The 17640-nt window shown below is 33.1% G+C and overlaps 1 protein-coding gene across 1 annotated transcript in view; it reads right to left on the reverse strand.

The window, feature by feature from the left end:
* Window positions 1–17640, reverse strand: part of MEGF9 (multiple EGF like domains 9) — a 108752-nt gene that overhangs the window by 20803 nt on the left and 70309 nt on the right. The window contains exon 3 of the mRNA XM_051979532.1: window positions 4769–4908. Within this exon, the coding sequence (XP_051835492.1) occupies window positions 4769–4908 (140 nt within the window). The remainder of the gene's footprint in view (window positions 1–4768; window positions 4909–17640) is intronic.

Here is a 17640-nt window from a genome sequence, read left to right on the forward strand (position 1 = left end):
AATCCAATAAGAATCATTTTCAGACAGGCACTAGAATAAAAGTGATTAGTAAAGAGTTAAAATAAGGAAGTGGGGGCAGACAATTGTGGTTAAAAAAAAAAAAACAAAAAAAAACCTACTTATTTCAATGAATTTAAGTCACCAGGCCCAGATAAATTAGATACTGGGTTATGAAACAATTGACAGAAATTATTTCTAAGCTAGAATCAGTTTTCTCTAAAGAATTATGTAGAATGACAAGATTAGGAAATGGACAAGTATCTTAATGATCAAAATAGAAAAGAGTGACTTTTTCTTAATTAAAAAAATTTTTGGATACATTTTGATGCAGCAGATGTAACTCAACAAACATACATTGTACAAACCTCCTCCCAGTTCCCAAATATGAGCAAACAGGCAAAAACATCTGAATTAAAATGGATTTCAGGACATATCTGCCTGTTGTTTCTCCACCCCTGAATTAATTTGTCTGGCTCTAGAGATCTGAATTCATTGAGTCCTCTAGATGCTCTATTAACAGTTCCTTCTTCACGCATATGAAGTTTAAACTCCTCATTTTTCTTTTCTTTTCTTTTTCCCCAATAATTTATTTATTATTATTATTATAGCTTTTTATTTACAAAACATATGCATAGGTAATTTTTTAACACTGATCCTTGCAAAAATCTTCTCTTCCCCTCCCATCCCCCCTAGATGGCAGGTAGTCTAATACATGTTAAATATGTTACAGTATATATTAAATCCAATATATGTGTACATACTTATACAGTTATCTTGCTGCACAAGAAAAATCAGATCTAGAAAGAAAAAACCTGAGAAGGAAAACAAAAATGTAAGCAAACAATAATAGAAAGAATGGAAATGCTATATTGGGGTCCATACTCATTTCCCACAGTTATCTCTCTAGGTACAGTTGGCTCTCTCCATCACAAGATCATTGGAACTGGCCTGAATCATCTCATTGTTGAAGAGGGCCATGTCCATCAGAACTGATCATCATATAATCTTCTTGTTGCTGTGTACAGTGATCTCCTGGTTCTGCTCATTTCACTTAGCATCAGTTCATGTAGGTCTCCCCAGGCCTCTGCAATCATCCTGCTAGTCTTTCTTACCAAACAATAATATTCCATATAAACTCCTCATTTTTCACTTTTGTACTTTATCATTTGCTAATAAAAGGGAAATTTGTATGCCTAAACTTAAAAAATTTGATGCCAATGTTGCCCATTGTACTTTTTTTTTAAGTTTGAGTTTTTGATGTCTTTATTTACATTAGTGTAATCACTGTATGTATGTGTGTATATATTATTATAATTATTTAAATATGTACACATATATAAAGACTGAATACCATAACATAAACAATGACCTTAAATTCAAGTCCTTTCAAAATCCTATAATGTCCAATTAAAAAAAAGATTTACTTGATATTTTAATTTTTACATCACCTTCATTTCCCAATACATCCTTCCCTCTTCTTCACTCAGTTATATCTTATATAAAAAAATGAAAAAGAAAGGGGGATAAAAGGAGTTCAGCAACAGTAACTGGCATATTAACCCAGTCCAACTATATGCAGTTGGACAAATAATTCTTACCCCCAACTTTGCATAAAAGAGAGGGAAAGGCCTTCTCATTTCTTCTGGTCTAAAATGAATTATTAATGGGATTGATTTATAAGCATGTAGACAGGAAAACTGTGATCATCAAGAGCCTATATTGGTTCAAGGACAATCTTGATAGAATATAATAAATAATAATCTCATTCCCTTATTTGACAGTACTACTAGAATAATTAAAGAAAAAAATCTCTCACCACCACCTAAAAAAAGATAAAATCACATAGTATTTTTAAAGTAAAGATGAAGAGATATGGGGTTGATAATTATTTTATTCAGAAGTGGTTAAATAATTAGTAGTGAAAGAAAGATGTTCTCCTATAATCTCTTGATGGGAGAGAAGTTACACATTAAAAATCCTGCATTTGAGTTCAAAGCAACTATACAATTTCAAGGTAAGAAATGTATAACTAGACAAGATTTTGAAAAAGATCTTAGGATTTTAGTCGCTAGAAATCTTAGTAAGTCAAGAGGATAATATGGCAGCCAAACAAGGCAATGTGAACTTACACATCACTAGAAAGAGAATGTCCATAATGAGAAAAGTGAAAATCCTATTTATTCTGACCTGGTCAGATCAAACCAAAATATTGTGTTTGATCTTGGGCATTACATTTTATGAAGAACTATGACAAAATGGAGTAGGTTCAGAGGAAGGAAACAAAGATGGAGCAAGATAAAGACTAGAGAGGGCATACCATGCATGAAACAGGTGAAGAAATCAGAAATATTTGGCCTGGAGAGCAAATTTAGAGAGTACAAGTTGATTGTTATAAAAAGTATGATGTTTCAAGTTTAAAATTGTAGATCTGGGACTAAAAGAAATCTCAGAGCCTATGATTCACAGATTTCTTATTTATAAAATGTAAATAATTATTTTTCATTCCTCCAGAGGATACCAAATTAAGGATGAATTTAAATAATTCTATAAACAGAAGTAATTGTTATTACTCTGAACAATAACAATAGTTCTGAACAAAAAGCAATAGTCTTTGTCTACTTCGTATCCTTCTTTACTAAAGATGTATCCCCTATTAAGATCAACATTATTATTATTATTATTATCATCATTAAATATACTGAATATTAGAATTCTGAGAACCAATGTTCAAGATGATAGGGCTATTCCATGTGGTTATGTATAAAGATAAAATGGGCATTGTGATTTTGGCAGTTCATAAAATAATTTATAATGCTTCATAGAATTACAGTATCTCAGATGTCTTTAACCCTAATTTCCCATCTCAACTTGTGAAACCACTTTTTTCAAAGTATAATTTTAAAAACTTACTCTTTATGGGATTTGGCCCAACATTCTAACCTATCAAGATCTATTTAAAGTATTATTTGAAGTGCTGTCTCCTTCCTTTGTGTCATATGCAAATCAGATAACTATGCACATACTCCAGTTACTAATAAAACTTTTTTTTTCTTTAGAAGTTCACTAACCATTGCTTAAATAATATTTCCTACAATTTTTGCCAGGAATAAAAGTCAAAGTGGCCTCTAGTTCTAGACTCCATTTTCCTCCCTTAAAAAAAAAAAATGGGATAGTACTATAGTCTATAATCATGACTCCAACTTAAGCAAATATTGTTAAGATAGATAAGATAAAATGAGCTATATGAAAATTTAAGTTCTTGGAGGAAGTTCTTGGTAAGCTGAAAGTTGGAAAATTTTTTTCACTTCTATTCTTTTGGTCTAAAATTGAAAATATAGGCAAATCCTGAAATAAACAATGTTTGGACACCAGGGGGCAGTCGTAGCACATCAGTAATGGGAAAACTATGCTGAAGGTGATGACAAAAATGATGAATTTTAGGTAAAGCTAGCAGGGTTGGGAAAAGTAAAGGTGTTCCTTGTACTCTCTACTTCTCAAAAATTTTCTAACATGACCTAAAATGTCATCTTCATCTGATATTTGTAGGAAAAACAAATTCTTATTTCTACAGATATGTTGTTATCTATCTAATAGCACAAAGGGAATTTTGCAAGTAATTTCACATTGAGGGAACCTGCCATTTTGTTCATGATTTCTATAATATTAAGTCAGTGTATAGCCATTAATAAACTGTAAAGATTGCTAAAAGGGGAAAAAAATTTTAACCTATAATATGATCCCTAGAAATTTCCCCAAATTAAATTAATTCAGACATGCATCTATTCCTTGCTTTACTCCCAGTTACAAAACCATAGAATGTTAAAGCCACAAGAGATATAGAACACAGAGTTAGAATAAACTTTGAAATAGGGAATATTAAGATTAGCTTACAATATATACACATAATATGCACATTATACATAGATAATATTCTCATATATAACAAACTATAATTTAGGTAATGAGAAATATTATGAATTAATTCATTGATTCAGATGGTTGCTTTTTAAAAAAGATACTCCTTAATAACTCATATCCTCAGAACAAGAAATAAATGATAAGTGCATTTTCAGGTGCCTAAAGAACCATGCATTGTTTTAATCAATCTACATAAGATGACGAGGCTGAGGAAAAAAAGAAAAGGAGTACATATATATACTTATATTTGTGAATTGTTTCTAAAACAAAAGCTATATTTTCCTCTACAATAATTTTATGTATATTCACTAACTTGTTCCCCAAATTAATGTTTAGTAATAGGATACAGAGAAATAGGTAGGGGGATTTAGTCAAAGCATAGAGTTCCTTAGAGATAAGATTTTAACTTAAAAAACCCAGACACAGTCCTGCAACAAAGTAAATATAACTTGTCTTGACTACACAGAAGGCACTATAGAAGAACATGATTTTAATCATGTAGTTGGTGATACTTTTTATTTTTGACAGGTCTTTTCAATGAAAAAATATTTGATTAGTTTACTATTAATCTTCACAATATTCCTGTGGTAGTTATATGTATTATTTTAAGTAATTTAAAATAATATTTATAGGTATTAGATGTGAAAGGATTATCAAAAAAAGTCAACAAAGAGAACAGCATCTAACTCCTAGGCCTTATTAACATATTCACAAACAAATTTTTATTAAGCACTTTTAGAATATATAAGATACAGTTGTGGTGCCCTCAAGAACTTATAATCTAGTTGTACAGAAAGCAAAGAACAAATTAAGTACTAAAACAACACCTTGAAATGAAGATATGCTTTACCTGAGAAGGCATCACAAGTGACAGACTGATTATTGCATTGGCAGGGCAGACAGCCATTCTCACTGAAGCCATAATACCCATCTTGGCAGCGGTCACATTTGGAACCTCCAACACCTACTTTACACTGGCATTTCCCAGAGCTGCAAAGAAAAACAGGGAAATTGAACAAAAGCTAAATCATCCCAAATATTTTTTATTGCCAAACAACCCATACCAGACAACCTCACTACTGGAAACAAATTTAACTAGGAGCATTAGGGATGATTTTCATGAACTGGAAGTGTAGAAGTCCTGTGACTAAACATATTCAGTTACTATAGTACTGATCCCATCATTTCTGACACCTTCATCCTCTGCATTCTGGGGTAGCTTAACATGAATGTTCATGGAACAAAAGATCTCAACAAATATTAAGAATCTACTGTATACAGAGTCCTATGTTAAGACTTTGAGAGAGATAGAAAAGTTGTATAAAACATAAGTCCCCTCATGGAATTATATAATATAGGATGGAGGATGGGAGAGAGGGAAAAGGAAGAAAGGAGAGAAAAGGAAGGGGGACAGTTAGATGCAGCTTTCTAAAGGTAGGATTTGAAATTAGAATATAGAGTAATACAATTTTGCTGATTCAACAATCTCTGACAGCTTTAGCAAACTAGAATTCTGCAAAACTACCAACACAATAATTATATATGCATAGCAGTCTACTTTGTAGAGTTGATATTAAAACCCTTTTAGGGTGCCTTTTGGAATAGGAAAATATCAAATTAGAGCCAAAAACAGCTAGCAAACTTTGGCTTTCCAATAAATATCAGGGGAGAAAATCATCTCTTCATATAGACCAGAAAAAATGCTGAAGACACATCTCATTTGTTACAAACATCAAAAAACATTTTATCATACAAGCCTTCAGGATGATTAAACTGCTGGAGAAATGTTTTTGACTGACAAAAATCTGACAGAAGACAAATACAAAAAAATTATTTTCTGGAACTGTCATATCTATTTAAAAAGAAGTAAACTGGCTGTCACGTTCTATAGTTCTTTGATTGAAACTGTTCATTCTGGCATTCTACCAAAGCGTACAGATCCTCCCTGACCAATGTTCCATATGTATAAATGGTCCTTGCTATCCTACCTCTACACCTAATGCTCCTTAACTATTATTGAAAATGGGCTTGCCCCACTGCCTAGTCTATGTTCTCATCTCCAGAATTTCAGATATCACAGCTTCCACAACTCAATAACAAATGCTGACATTTTAATAGCTTTTTATTTTCAAAATATATGCAAAGATAGTTTTCAACATTCACCCTTGTAAAACCTCGTGTTCCAAATTCTTTTCCTTCTCTTCTTCCACCCTCTTCATCATCAGACATCAGGCAATCTAATACGTTAAACATGTACAATTTTTCTATACACATTTCTACATTTATCATGCTGGACAAGAGAAATCGGGGAAAAAATGAAAAAGCAAACAAAAAGTTAGGCAAACAATTAAAAAAGATGAAAAAAACTATGTTGTGATCCATATAATCCCCACAGTCTTCTCTTAGTGCAGATGGCTCTCTTCATCACAAGTCTATTGTGTATTGGAATTGGCCTAAATCAACTCATTGTTGACAAGAGCCAAGTCTATCACAATTCATTATCACATAATCTTTGTTGTTGCAATGTACAATGTTCTCCTGATTCTGCTCATTTCACTCAGCATCAGTTCATGTAAGTCATTCCAGGCCTCTCAGAAATCTTCCTGCTGGTCGTTTCTTATAGAACAATAGTAATCCATAACATTCATATACCATAATTTATTCAGGCAATCCCCAATTGCTGGGCATCTACTCAAGTTTAGAATTCCTTGTCATTACAAAAAAGCTATTACAAATATTTTTGCACATGTGGGTCCTTTTCCCTTTTTTATGATCTTTTTGGGATACGGGCCCAGTCGAGACACTGCTGAATCAAAAGGTACGCATAGTTTGATTGCCCTTTGGGCATAGTTCTAAATTATTCTCCAGAATGGTTGGATCAGTTCACAACTCCACAAAAATGTAATTGTGTCCCAGTTTTCCCACATTCCTTCCAACATTTTATCATCTCAGCCTGTCATCTTTTCTGTCATCTTAATCAATCTGAGAGGTATATAAGTAGTACCTCAGAGTGTCTTACTTTGCATTTCTTAAATTGCATTTCTAAATCAATAGTGATTTAGAGTATTTTTTCATATGACTAGAAATGATTTTAATTTCTTCATCTTTTAACATCATCATCTTCTTAATTGTCTGCTCATATCCTTTGATTATTTGGTACTAGTTAAGAAATAGAATGATCAGTGAAATAGGTTAGGTTCACAAGATACAATAATCAATATCTATAGTAACCTAGTATTTGATAAACCCAAAGACCCCAGCTTATGAGATAAGCACTCACTACTTAATAAAAATTCCTGGGAAAATTGTATGGCAGAAATTAGGCATTGAACAACACCTAAAATCCTATACCAAGATAAGGTTGAAATGAGTTTATGATTTAGACATAAAGAATAACATTATAAGTAAATCAGAAGAACAAAGAATAGTCTACCTCTCAGATCTGTGGACAAGAAAGGAATTTATGACCAAAGAAAAACTAGAATGCATTATAAAATGTAAGAGAGATATTTTTGATTATATTAAATTAGAAGTTTTATTAAATCAAAACCAGTGAAGACAAGATTAGAAGGGAAACAGAAAACTGGGGGAAAATCTTTACATTCAAGGGTTCTGATAAAGGTCTCATTTCTAAAATAGAGAACTGACTCAAATTTATAAGAATACTAACCATTTAGCATATGAACTGAAAATATTAATCCATTATGCTATCATGAAATTTGTTTAGTTCTCAATCGTTAATATTTTTCTCTTCTTTAGGATATAGAGAAGTTAAATTTTGGGGATTTGGGCTCAAAGGATTCAGGACTTGTAAGAGCTTTAATAGGATTCTGGCTTATCATAAGTTCAAGATCACACTTCAAAGAGACATGAAATTTTTACTTAGAAAGAAAAATAATGAAAACAACAAAAACAATAACTGAAAATTACCTAGCAAAGTGAGACAGTATGCTCACATAGTGGATCAGCATCACATAAGATATGGCTATGAGATTCAGATCCTTTGGTTTCAATTTTTGTTTCTGACTGTATAGTTATAGACCTGGGAAATTACATAACCTTTTCATGTTGTGGATAACTCTCTAAGATTATATTATAAGTTCCAGAATTGCACCAAAATTTTTGGTTCTTAAGACCAATGGATGACTATAATCCTTTAAAAGTGAGAAAGCCATGGGTTTTAAGCATGGGTTCAAGAGTTATCAGTTCTTGTAACTTTCTCGGGCATACAAGGAGATTTAAACTCCTAAATTTAGACTCACAATCTTTTCATATTTTTTCATATGACTAGAAATGATTTTCTCGACATGAATTGGTAGAGAAATTCTCTCACCAGAAGCTCCATACAGTGATGAAATCACAAATTCATTCCATATCTGTATTTGTTGAATATTTTCAAGTTTGCAAAGAACTTTACATAGTATATGAATTCTTTTAGTTATAAGATGGACTAAATGGTCCTTTGTGGACTGGCCTGAGTAGTTATGCAGCAACCAACTTAAAATCAATGTGTCAGAACAAACTTTCAGAAGTTGGAAGCAATTTGTATTGAAATTTAGTCTTTCATTAAGGGAATCTTTTACATCTTGTTATTGATGAACTTCAGTAGAAAAATGTGACAGAGTAAGAGCTATTCAAGAGATCAGTGTTTAGGATTTGTTTTTTTTATCTATTCATACCTATTCTCTCAAAATAGCTTTGGACATAATGTAGTACATTCAATCAAAGGATAGTTGATATATAGCTTTGATGTATATATTATGGCTGTCAAGAGACAATGACAAAAGTTTTATCCAAGTTAACTTTTAGTGTTCAAGTGAACATTTTAAAAATTATTTCATTCTATCAAGATCAGTTATTAAAAGCCATCTTTGATATTACGGCATGTTCTTTCAGAACATGAAGAATTTCAGTCAATAGATGGATTCCCTCTAAATATGTTTTAGGCTACTCACTCTCAAAAGAGCAAAGAATGTTTAGCACAAAGGCCCAATGTTTTCAATGATAAAGCTACCCTTTTTTTCAACCAAAGAAGCTTTACTGATTGCAAAATGATTTCTAAAGTATGTGTTGTGCTAGTGGAGAGGGCAATATTCAAAGCAGAACTGACACCAAAATGTCAATTCATGCAATTAAATTCTCTTTTAGGGAGAGCAAGGCTCTAAAGAAAAAATATTTTTTATAAAATCACAGAAGCAAGAATATAAAATTAAAATACTGCTAAATGATATTTGGTTCTGTGTACTTTCCTAAATACCAAAGTTGCTTAGAATTTGTGTCCCTTGCGTAGATATATTATCTTAATTATGGTTAAAATAAGGGATGATTGTAGAGAGGATTTGTGCTCCAAAAATTATGGAATATCAGAAGAGATCTTATGACATAAACCGTTAAAAGAGTAAGAAACTCAGAGACTATCTATCCTAAACTCATTACTTTTAGAAAGGAAAAAAAGAATCCTAGAAACAAAAATTATTTGCCCACATTAGTTAGGTAGCAACAAAGCTTTACAGAGCACTTCATAATTCATAAAATGATTTGTCCACATTAAAAGAGTCAGGTAGTGGCAGAGCTTTATAAAGCACTTCATAATTCACAATGCATTTTTCTCCACAATAACTCTATGAAGTTGATATTACAAATATTATGCCTAATTTAAAGATGATGAAAATAAGGCTAAAGTTAACTTTGATAATCATTTTAATAAGAAACCTGAACCTAACTATCCTATGGAAACCATGTAAATGATTGTTCTAATAAAAACACAAGAATTATACTAGTAAATACATTTTCTATTTCCTTGATCATACTAACCAGGATCTTCAAATCATCTTAGAGAATCAACAGTTAGAATCAGAACATTCTAGATTCCAGAGTTTAAAAAGGCCTTAGAAATCATAAAGAAAACAAAGTTAAAACTTAAAGGGCCTTCAAAATGCATTTTACCTTATTTCATAATGAAGCCCAATGAGGGGTAAAATGCCTTGGATTACACAACTAATAAGTTGCAAAAACAAGGTTTGAATTTGGGTTTTCTAACCAGGATTCTTCCAGGACATCAAAACCAGGGGATAATCTCTAAGATTCTTTCCAATATTGATGATTTATGATTATGGAAGGTCAAACAAAGGATCTGAATTATACTAAAATAGAATAATTAGCTCCTAAATAATTGATAATACATAAATTGAATGCATTTTATATTTTTCAATGATTCAGTGATCAAAGTATTTTTTTTTTTAATCTATACACACTTATATTAAGCAGCTAAAGTCATATAAGCTAATCATCAAATCATGGCCAGAGTCTTCAATGAGCAACATCCAAAGAACAGATTCTATCTTTTGTTTCTTAATCTCCATTTTTAAAATTTCTGCCTCCTCATCAAGATCCAATTTAATCTTCCTTCTGCAAGTATGAAACTGTAGGCCTTTTATTTCAAGCTTGTGGATTTTTATGAGCACAATTGGTCTGTTAACAGGACTTTTTTTGTGGCTTCATTGCATTTATATCACTGACCTTTGCTTCGAGGAGTGTTCAACAGTCTCTAATAGAGGCAGAGCATGAAAAGGGGTGTTGTAAAGGCTTTATTCCATAAAAGAAGTGACCACAGGCAAAGCTTTCTATTTGCTGAGTGATTTAATTCTTACACATGCAGAACTTGGCCCTGGGCCATGAGTAACATGTTGAGAAAGCACTACCAATGCAGCTTTACAACGAACAGTCTCCATTCCCTCCCCCCTCCCCTCTCCAGCCCAGGGTCCTTTAAAAAAAAAAAATCCTTTTCCTGTTATTTTAAATTTACCCAGGAAAAAAGTGAAGGGTGGTATCCAGACTGTTCAACTAGTTTATCAGCCTCTGTGTGCATTTTTCCTTTTCTAGGCAGCTACTGAAAAGGGCAGGCTCTCAAAGGAGAAGGATGCCCCTTGAATCAGTCAGTTGAGTGTCCAGGGCAGAATTACAAAGGGCATACCCAACTGTGGGAATGGAACTCTGACTGTGTTATGATTAAGTGACTGTCAACTAGGGTAGGTAGTTACTAATGTATTTTATAATGAGTATGAATATAAATGAGCTTGCTTCAGCTTACCCTCTTGGGCAGTGGGTTTTCTAAAATCTTCATCAGAAGTGTTAAGGAACCTTTATGAAGATGGAATGAATATGAGACTGTCAGTCAATATGTATAGTAACTAATTCCCTGTATGACCCATCTTTGAGCTACTTTCTTCATGGTAAAATGAGGAAACTGCTGGATATTCTCTAAGGTCCTCTACAGTTATAACATCCTCTATTCCAAGGTTCATTTCAGCCCAAACATTCTATGATGGTAGAAGGCTAAAACCTTTTAAGCACTCTGTAATTTTAATAATATTAGTTTGCGAGGACTTGAGATAGATGATTCCTTCCAGTTGTGTAACCATTAGACAAAACTAAAACTTGAAGTTAGTTAAATACTATATTCTGCATTTTATAATCTTTATTAAAATAATTTAGTAAATTAAGCTTATTACCATCATTAATACAATATGCTTGTTGTGTGGGTTTTTAAGCAAATCTCTGATATATCTGGGAGCATTTCCTGGTGGATTTTTGATCATGTCAGTTTCTATTTTGTTATGCTATTTTCAAATGATCCATACTTAACATAACTTTAACCAGTTTTAATGAAGTACTCTCTGAACACCAGGGGAATGTTTTAGTTATCTTTTTCAACTCTTTTCAAAGGACTGTATCAGAATGCTCTTTCTCCAAAAGACAGGAATTCCAAATCTCAGTCAGGGAAGAAGTAAAATATCTCATTAAGGAACCTTATGGTTGTCCTGGGTGTTTAGGTATTACACCATTGTTGAAAGCTAAATTACTGACCTTTGAATAAACAATTTAGAAGGGGGAAGAAAGGGTAGAAGTGGGGAAGACAAGCATTTATTAAACACTCTCTATGTGCCAGACACTGTGCTAAAATGCTTTGCAAACATTTTATCATAAGAACTATAGGAAGTAGATTTTATTATTATCCTCATTTTATAGTTGAGAAAAGTTGGGTAATCAGGTTAAATGCCTTCAGCATCAAATAATAAGTGTCTGGAGATATTTCTGACTCGATGCCTGGTACTCTATTATACTTAAAAATTCCCCAACATAATATTGTACTTACAAATCTATCCACAGTACCACCTAACTGCTCATTCTCTTTTGCCAGAAGAGATTAGGTAATAGGGAATAGAATTTTTGGTATATACTGAACTTAGTATCTTGAAATGCTTCTTATTTAAGCTAATTAAATGAGTAATAATGATGATGGTGTTTCTCTGGTATAATACACTTAGAGATTTGGAAAAGTGAAGGTCAGAAGAAAGGAAGTAACTACTTCACAACCTCAAGTTATTGATAAAACTGGGACTAGAATGGAAATCTCAACATCCAGTCCAGTATCCTATTTCACTATTTTGACTTTATTATTGAACTAATAATGCAATTTAGAGAAAAAAAATCAAAGCCTTGAATTACTCATATTATTCAGCATATTAGTGTATAAGTTCAACACTTACCTTTGATGGGAGCTTATTACACAATTAAAAATTAACAGGTCACAGAATAAAATAAGGTGAATTTATTTTAATAAGTATTTAATAAAATCAGCTGAACTTTAGAAGTGTCATTACAATATGTCTCTTATCAGCACTTGATTCTTTAAATGTTGCTCACAGATTACAGTTTGCTTGTCAACAGTAGTCCATAAAAAATAAATTTGTCCCTAGAGAAATATAGCTGACAGTTCATTAGTTCAATTGTGATGAAATACTACAAGTTCTGCTCAGTTGTTATATAAAACCAGGCACTGGTTTTCACTATATACATATATAGATTTTTTTCAGTTTATGATTTTAGATGTAAACTTCAGGACACTTATGGTACATGGCAGAAGAATGTCAAAACCAAGTCCTCTTTCAGTATCTGAAAATATAGTTTGTAAAATATGCTGTGGAATAAACACCCCAGAAATTATTAGAAAAAACACAAGAAGAGGATAGGGAAGGGACAGAAAAGAAAGAGATTAGAGGGAGATGTAAGAAAAGACTTTATGTAGTTCATATACAAAGAACAGGGGAAGTTAGATGGCACCAGCCCTGGATTCAGGAGGATCTGAGTTCAAATCTGGCTTAGAAACTTAATACTTACTAGCTGCGTGACCCTGGGCAAGTCACTTAATGCCAAATGCCACATATATATATATATATATATATATATATATATATATATATATATATATATATATATATATACATACACACACACACACAGAAAGTGAGAAATAATTTTATATAGTTCATATGAAACATCAGATCACTTTGTATTAGAAAAGTTGGGAAAAACATTTGAAAAACTCATGATAGACATAAGCTGTCAAAAAAAATGTCAAGAGATAATGCATGTATAATACTTGGAAATTTATAATATTTTATAAATGTATTACCAATCCTCAAAATACAGTCATTAATTTTTTAACCATATCACCTTGGGCATATTACTTCTTTTGATCCCTAGAATAAGGGACTAGATAATAACTAAGGTCCTTCCAGCTCAAATTCTGTAAATCATCTAATCTCTGTTAATCTGCTTTGATAATCTTAAAATCATCTTGCCATCTAATCTGCCTCTGATGCCATACTTCTCTCTACCTGGACTGGCATCTATATTGGACTTCTAGGATCTGTGTCACTGGTTCCTGGAAAAATCAATCCACTCAGCTCTAGAACTCTTGCCCTAAGGCCAAGCTATCTAACACCAATAGCCTCTTCCCTTTCCCAACCCTCACTTTTCATCTCTTGCCTAGGAATAGTAAGCAAATCAATACTCTCATTGCTTCTAGAAAGGCTATGTTAACCAACTGGACTACATTATCTAACCAAAAATCCCTCTGATGCCCTAGATTTCCTCAAATTCCCAGAAAGGCACTTTTTGATTCTCTTCCTTGAAAACCATTTCCCTATATGTGGTGTCTTCTCCCTATTAGATCAGAAATTCCCTATGGGTAGATAATTTATCTTAATTTTTTGTATATTTTTATATTTTTTAATATTTAGAGCTCAGTTGCCTGAACCATAGTAAATACTTATGAAATGACTTCATTTATTACTTTATTTAGCATTCAACAAGCATTAATTAAGTACTTACTCTATCTTAGACACTATGTTAAAATCTGGGGCTACAAAGAAAAGCAAGAAACATGATCCCTACTATCAAGGGGTTCACATTGTAAAGGAGACAAGATATAAATTACTATATACACATATGCATACATATTATACATATGCACATAGTATATGTATGTGTGTGCATAAAAACATACACATTATATAATACATTATGTTATGCATAAAAGTGAAACTGTGCAACATAACCAAAGAACTATCTTAAAGAAATGAGATTAGGGTGTGAGGAAAACAAATACCTGGAAATGTCCCCACCAGGAAGCACTACTGAGGAGAGAACTCCCAAGCACAGGGAATAATAGCCAGTGCAAAAGCACCAAGTTGAGAGATGTAGCATTATGTGTGAAGAAGAGCACAAAGTCTGCTGTAGCTGGGTTACAGGGAGGTAGTGTGTGGAAGAGGAAATAAAATGGATAAAGAGCAAAAAGGTAGGAAGGGATCATATTTTAAAGGACATTGTTCCATACACATTACCAACAACCTCTTAGACATCTCCCTCAAAATGGATGTCCTGTAAGCATCTCCAACTTAACATGTCTCAAAACAACTCACTGTCTTTCCTTCTTAATTTCCTTATTATAGTATCTAGGGCACTAGCACTCTTTCAATCACTGAAGCTCCTAACCTTGGTGTCATCCTGGGCTCCTTTACTGCACTCACTCCATAAATCCAATGTTACCGAGCCCTACTAGTTCTACCTCCTTTATAACATTTCTCAGTCATTAAATAAACACTTAAAAAGTTCCTACTATGTGCCAGGCATTGTGCTAAGTGCTGAGGATATAAGGAACTTACAAACTAATGAAGAAAGCAAGCAAACAAATAAGCTACATGCAGGATAAATAGGAAATAAAAGAAGAATTCTTACAGAAAGTAGTTTTATTTGGGACTTGAAGGAAGCCAGGGAAGTTAGCAGGCAGACATGAGGAACATTCCAGAGAAGGGGAACAGCCTGAGAAAATGCCCAACACCAAGAGATGGAATGCAACAAGGAGACCAATGTCACTGGATTGAAGTGTATGTGGCAGGGAGTAAAGGGTAAGGAAATAGAGAAGATTAGGGTGAGGTGGAGTCAATTTATGAAGAACTTCAAGTATCAAAAAGAAGATTTCTTATTTGATCTTAGAGATAATAGGAAGCCACTGAAGTTTATTGAGTAGAATAATGACATGGTCAGTCTTGCACTTTAGTAAAAATCATTCTGGCAGCTGAATGTAGAATGAACAGGAGTGGGGAGAGACTTGAACAGCAGGACTGAAGATAAGTTATAAAGTAGAGCTGACATGGGCAAACACACACATGTATACACACACACACATACATACATATTGGGAATGCCTTCTCTATTCACATAGCCACTGAGCTGATTCAGACTTTCATCCTCTCCTTCCTGCACAACTGGATTAGTTATGATTGCTCTCCTGCACTGCAATTCATCTTTCACTCATCTAGCAAAATTACTTTCTTGAAGTATACGTTTGACCATGTAATATCTCCCTCCCCTCACCACATCCCATACACACACTCAAAAGTTCTGGTGGCTCCCTCTTACCTCCACAATCATCAGTTTGTCTTCTAAAAGCCCTTTACAACCTTTAAAGACATTGCAACCTTTCCAGTCTTTTTATATTTCCCTCCACTGACTAAATGAGACAGTGACACTAGTTTTGCTGCTCCTTTGACACAAAACTCCATTTTCTTACTCTGTTTTGTCACTTGATGTCTCCCTTGCCATTTAGGATACGCTCCCTTTTCAACTTTATTATCAGGCTTTTTTCAAGTCTCAGCTTAAATTCAAACTCCTGTTAGAGGCCTTTCCCTTTTCCTCACCACTGCCAGTTTCTTCTCTTTGCCATGCCCTCCTGTTTATATTGTATTTCTTTTCTAAAGTTGTTTAAATGCTTTCTCCCCCATTAAAAGATGAGCCTAACATATAGGAAGCACTTAATAAGTGCTTCATGATTGATAAAAATCACAGGATTTTATATTTCATTTTATTTTAAGCTTCTACTTGACATGTAAATCTCTTCTATGATATTATTGACAAATTTTCACTTAATATCTTCATGAAGTCGTCTAATCACAGTAAACTCTCTGCTTAATGAAGCAATTCATTCTATTTTGGGACAGTTCTAATCATTATGAAGTTCTTGACGCTCAGAATAGAGAACTGCAAACTCTTAGCCTATTTCTGGTATTGTTTTTATTTGCAGTTTCGAAGGGAACCTCTAAAACTGATATTGGTAGGCTCAGGCTAGAACAGAAGGATCCTTGTTCTACAGAGAAACCCTTACATTAGAAAATCTAATCAGCACTCCTTTTTCCAAGGCAGCTGTATTTTTCAGGACATGAAATATGCTACCTAAAGGGTAAAGCAGACCAAAAACACTGTTGAGCCCTCCAACTAATTCAGGGTCTGAACTGTAACATTGAAACATTTGGCCTAAGTTTTCCTCTGGTTTCCCATAAAAAGGTATAACTGCTTCAGTCCTATAAGGCTCAAACATAAAGCTTATGGAACTTTATTTAAAGAGTAATTCATTCCATTATGACCACCAAATGAGGAAAAAACCCATTCTCTGATATGACTATTCTATATATACTAAAAATTTCTTTAAAATACTGTATTTATAAAACTAATGGTTCCTAGGATATTTCATGATGGTTTAATATTTGAAAATCAAACTAGTTTCTCATATGAAATTTGGATTTAGAACCAGGAAATTTGGAGTTTAAGGCCCACCTTTCCTACTAGTTTCTTAAAGTTTTAAAAGTTTTTTGAATTAGGGCATTTTCAAATGCCTGAAGGATTACTGTATGAAAAAAAGATTAAACTTGTTCAGTTCAACTTCTTAAGGCAGAACTAAGACCAAAAAATCAAAATAATAAATAAATAAATGATAAAAACTACTATAGGGAGGATGATTTGGGCATATAAAAGGAAAAATTTCCCAACAGATAAAGCCATCCAAAAATTAAATAAATAGACAAAGTAGATACTAAGCTCTTATCACTAAAAGATCTTCAAGAAAAAAGTAGGGTAGATGGTCACCTCCTGAGACATTATAGAAAAGATTCATATTGAAGAGAGGTAAAAGTGAAATTATATCTGATGTTTGAAATAGCAAGACACCCCAAAGGAGAGTCAAGGAGCAGTATATGTTGGGCCAATCAAACTACCACTATCATCCTGGCCAAATGCCACTGATAGAGGCAGCCCAATGTTGAACTCCAAATCTATGGGAATAAGCTTCCAATGTAGTGCTTGGAGCCACTATTCTGGGAAACAACTTCTGTGGAGATATAATCTCTCTATTGCTCCTGAAGCTGCTAAAGCCATAGTTACTGAAGATCCAGAAATGAACATTCTTGCTACCAGTCTTTGGTGCTAACAAATGGTTAGACAAAAGATATGGTTATTTTTATCAGTGAAAACTATATTAAAACGACATCAGTATGTGCTTTGCCACTGTACCCTAAGAACCATGGAAATTAGTTTACATATTTT

This window comes from Antechinus flavipes, chromosome 2 (assembly GCF_016432865.1).
Source record: "Antechinus flavipes isolate AdamAnt ecotype Samford, QLD, Australia chromosome 2, AdamAnt_v2, whole genome shotgun sequence".
Lineage (NCBI taxonomy): Eukaryota > Metazoa > Chordata > Mammalia > Dasyuromorphia > Dasyuridae > Antechinus > Antechinus flavipes.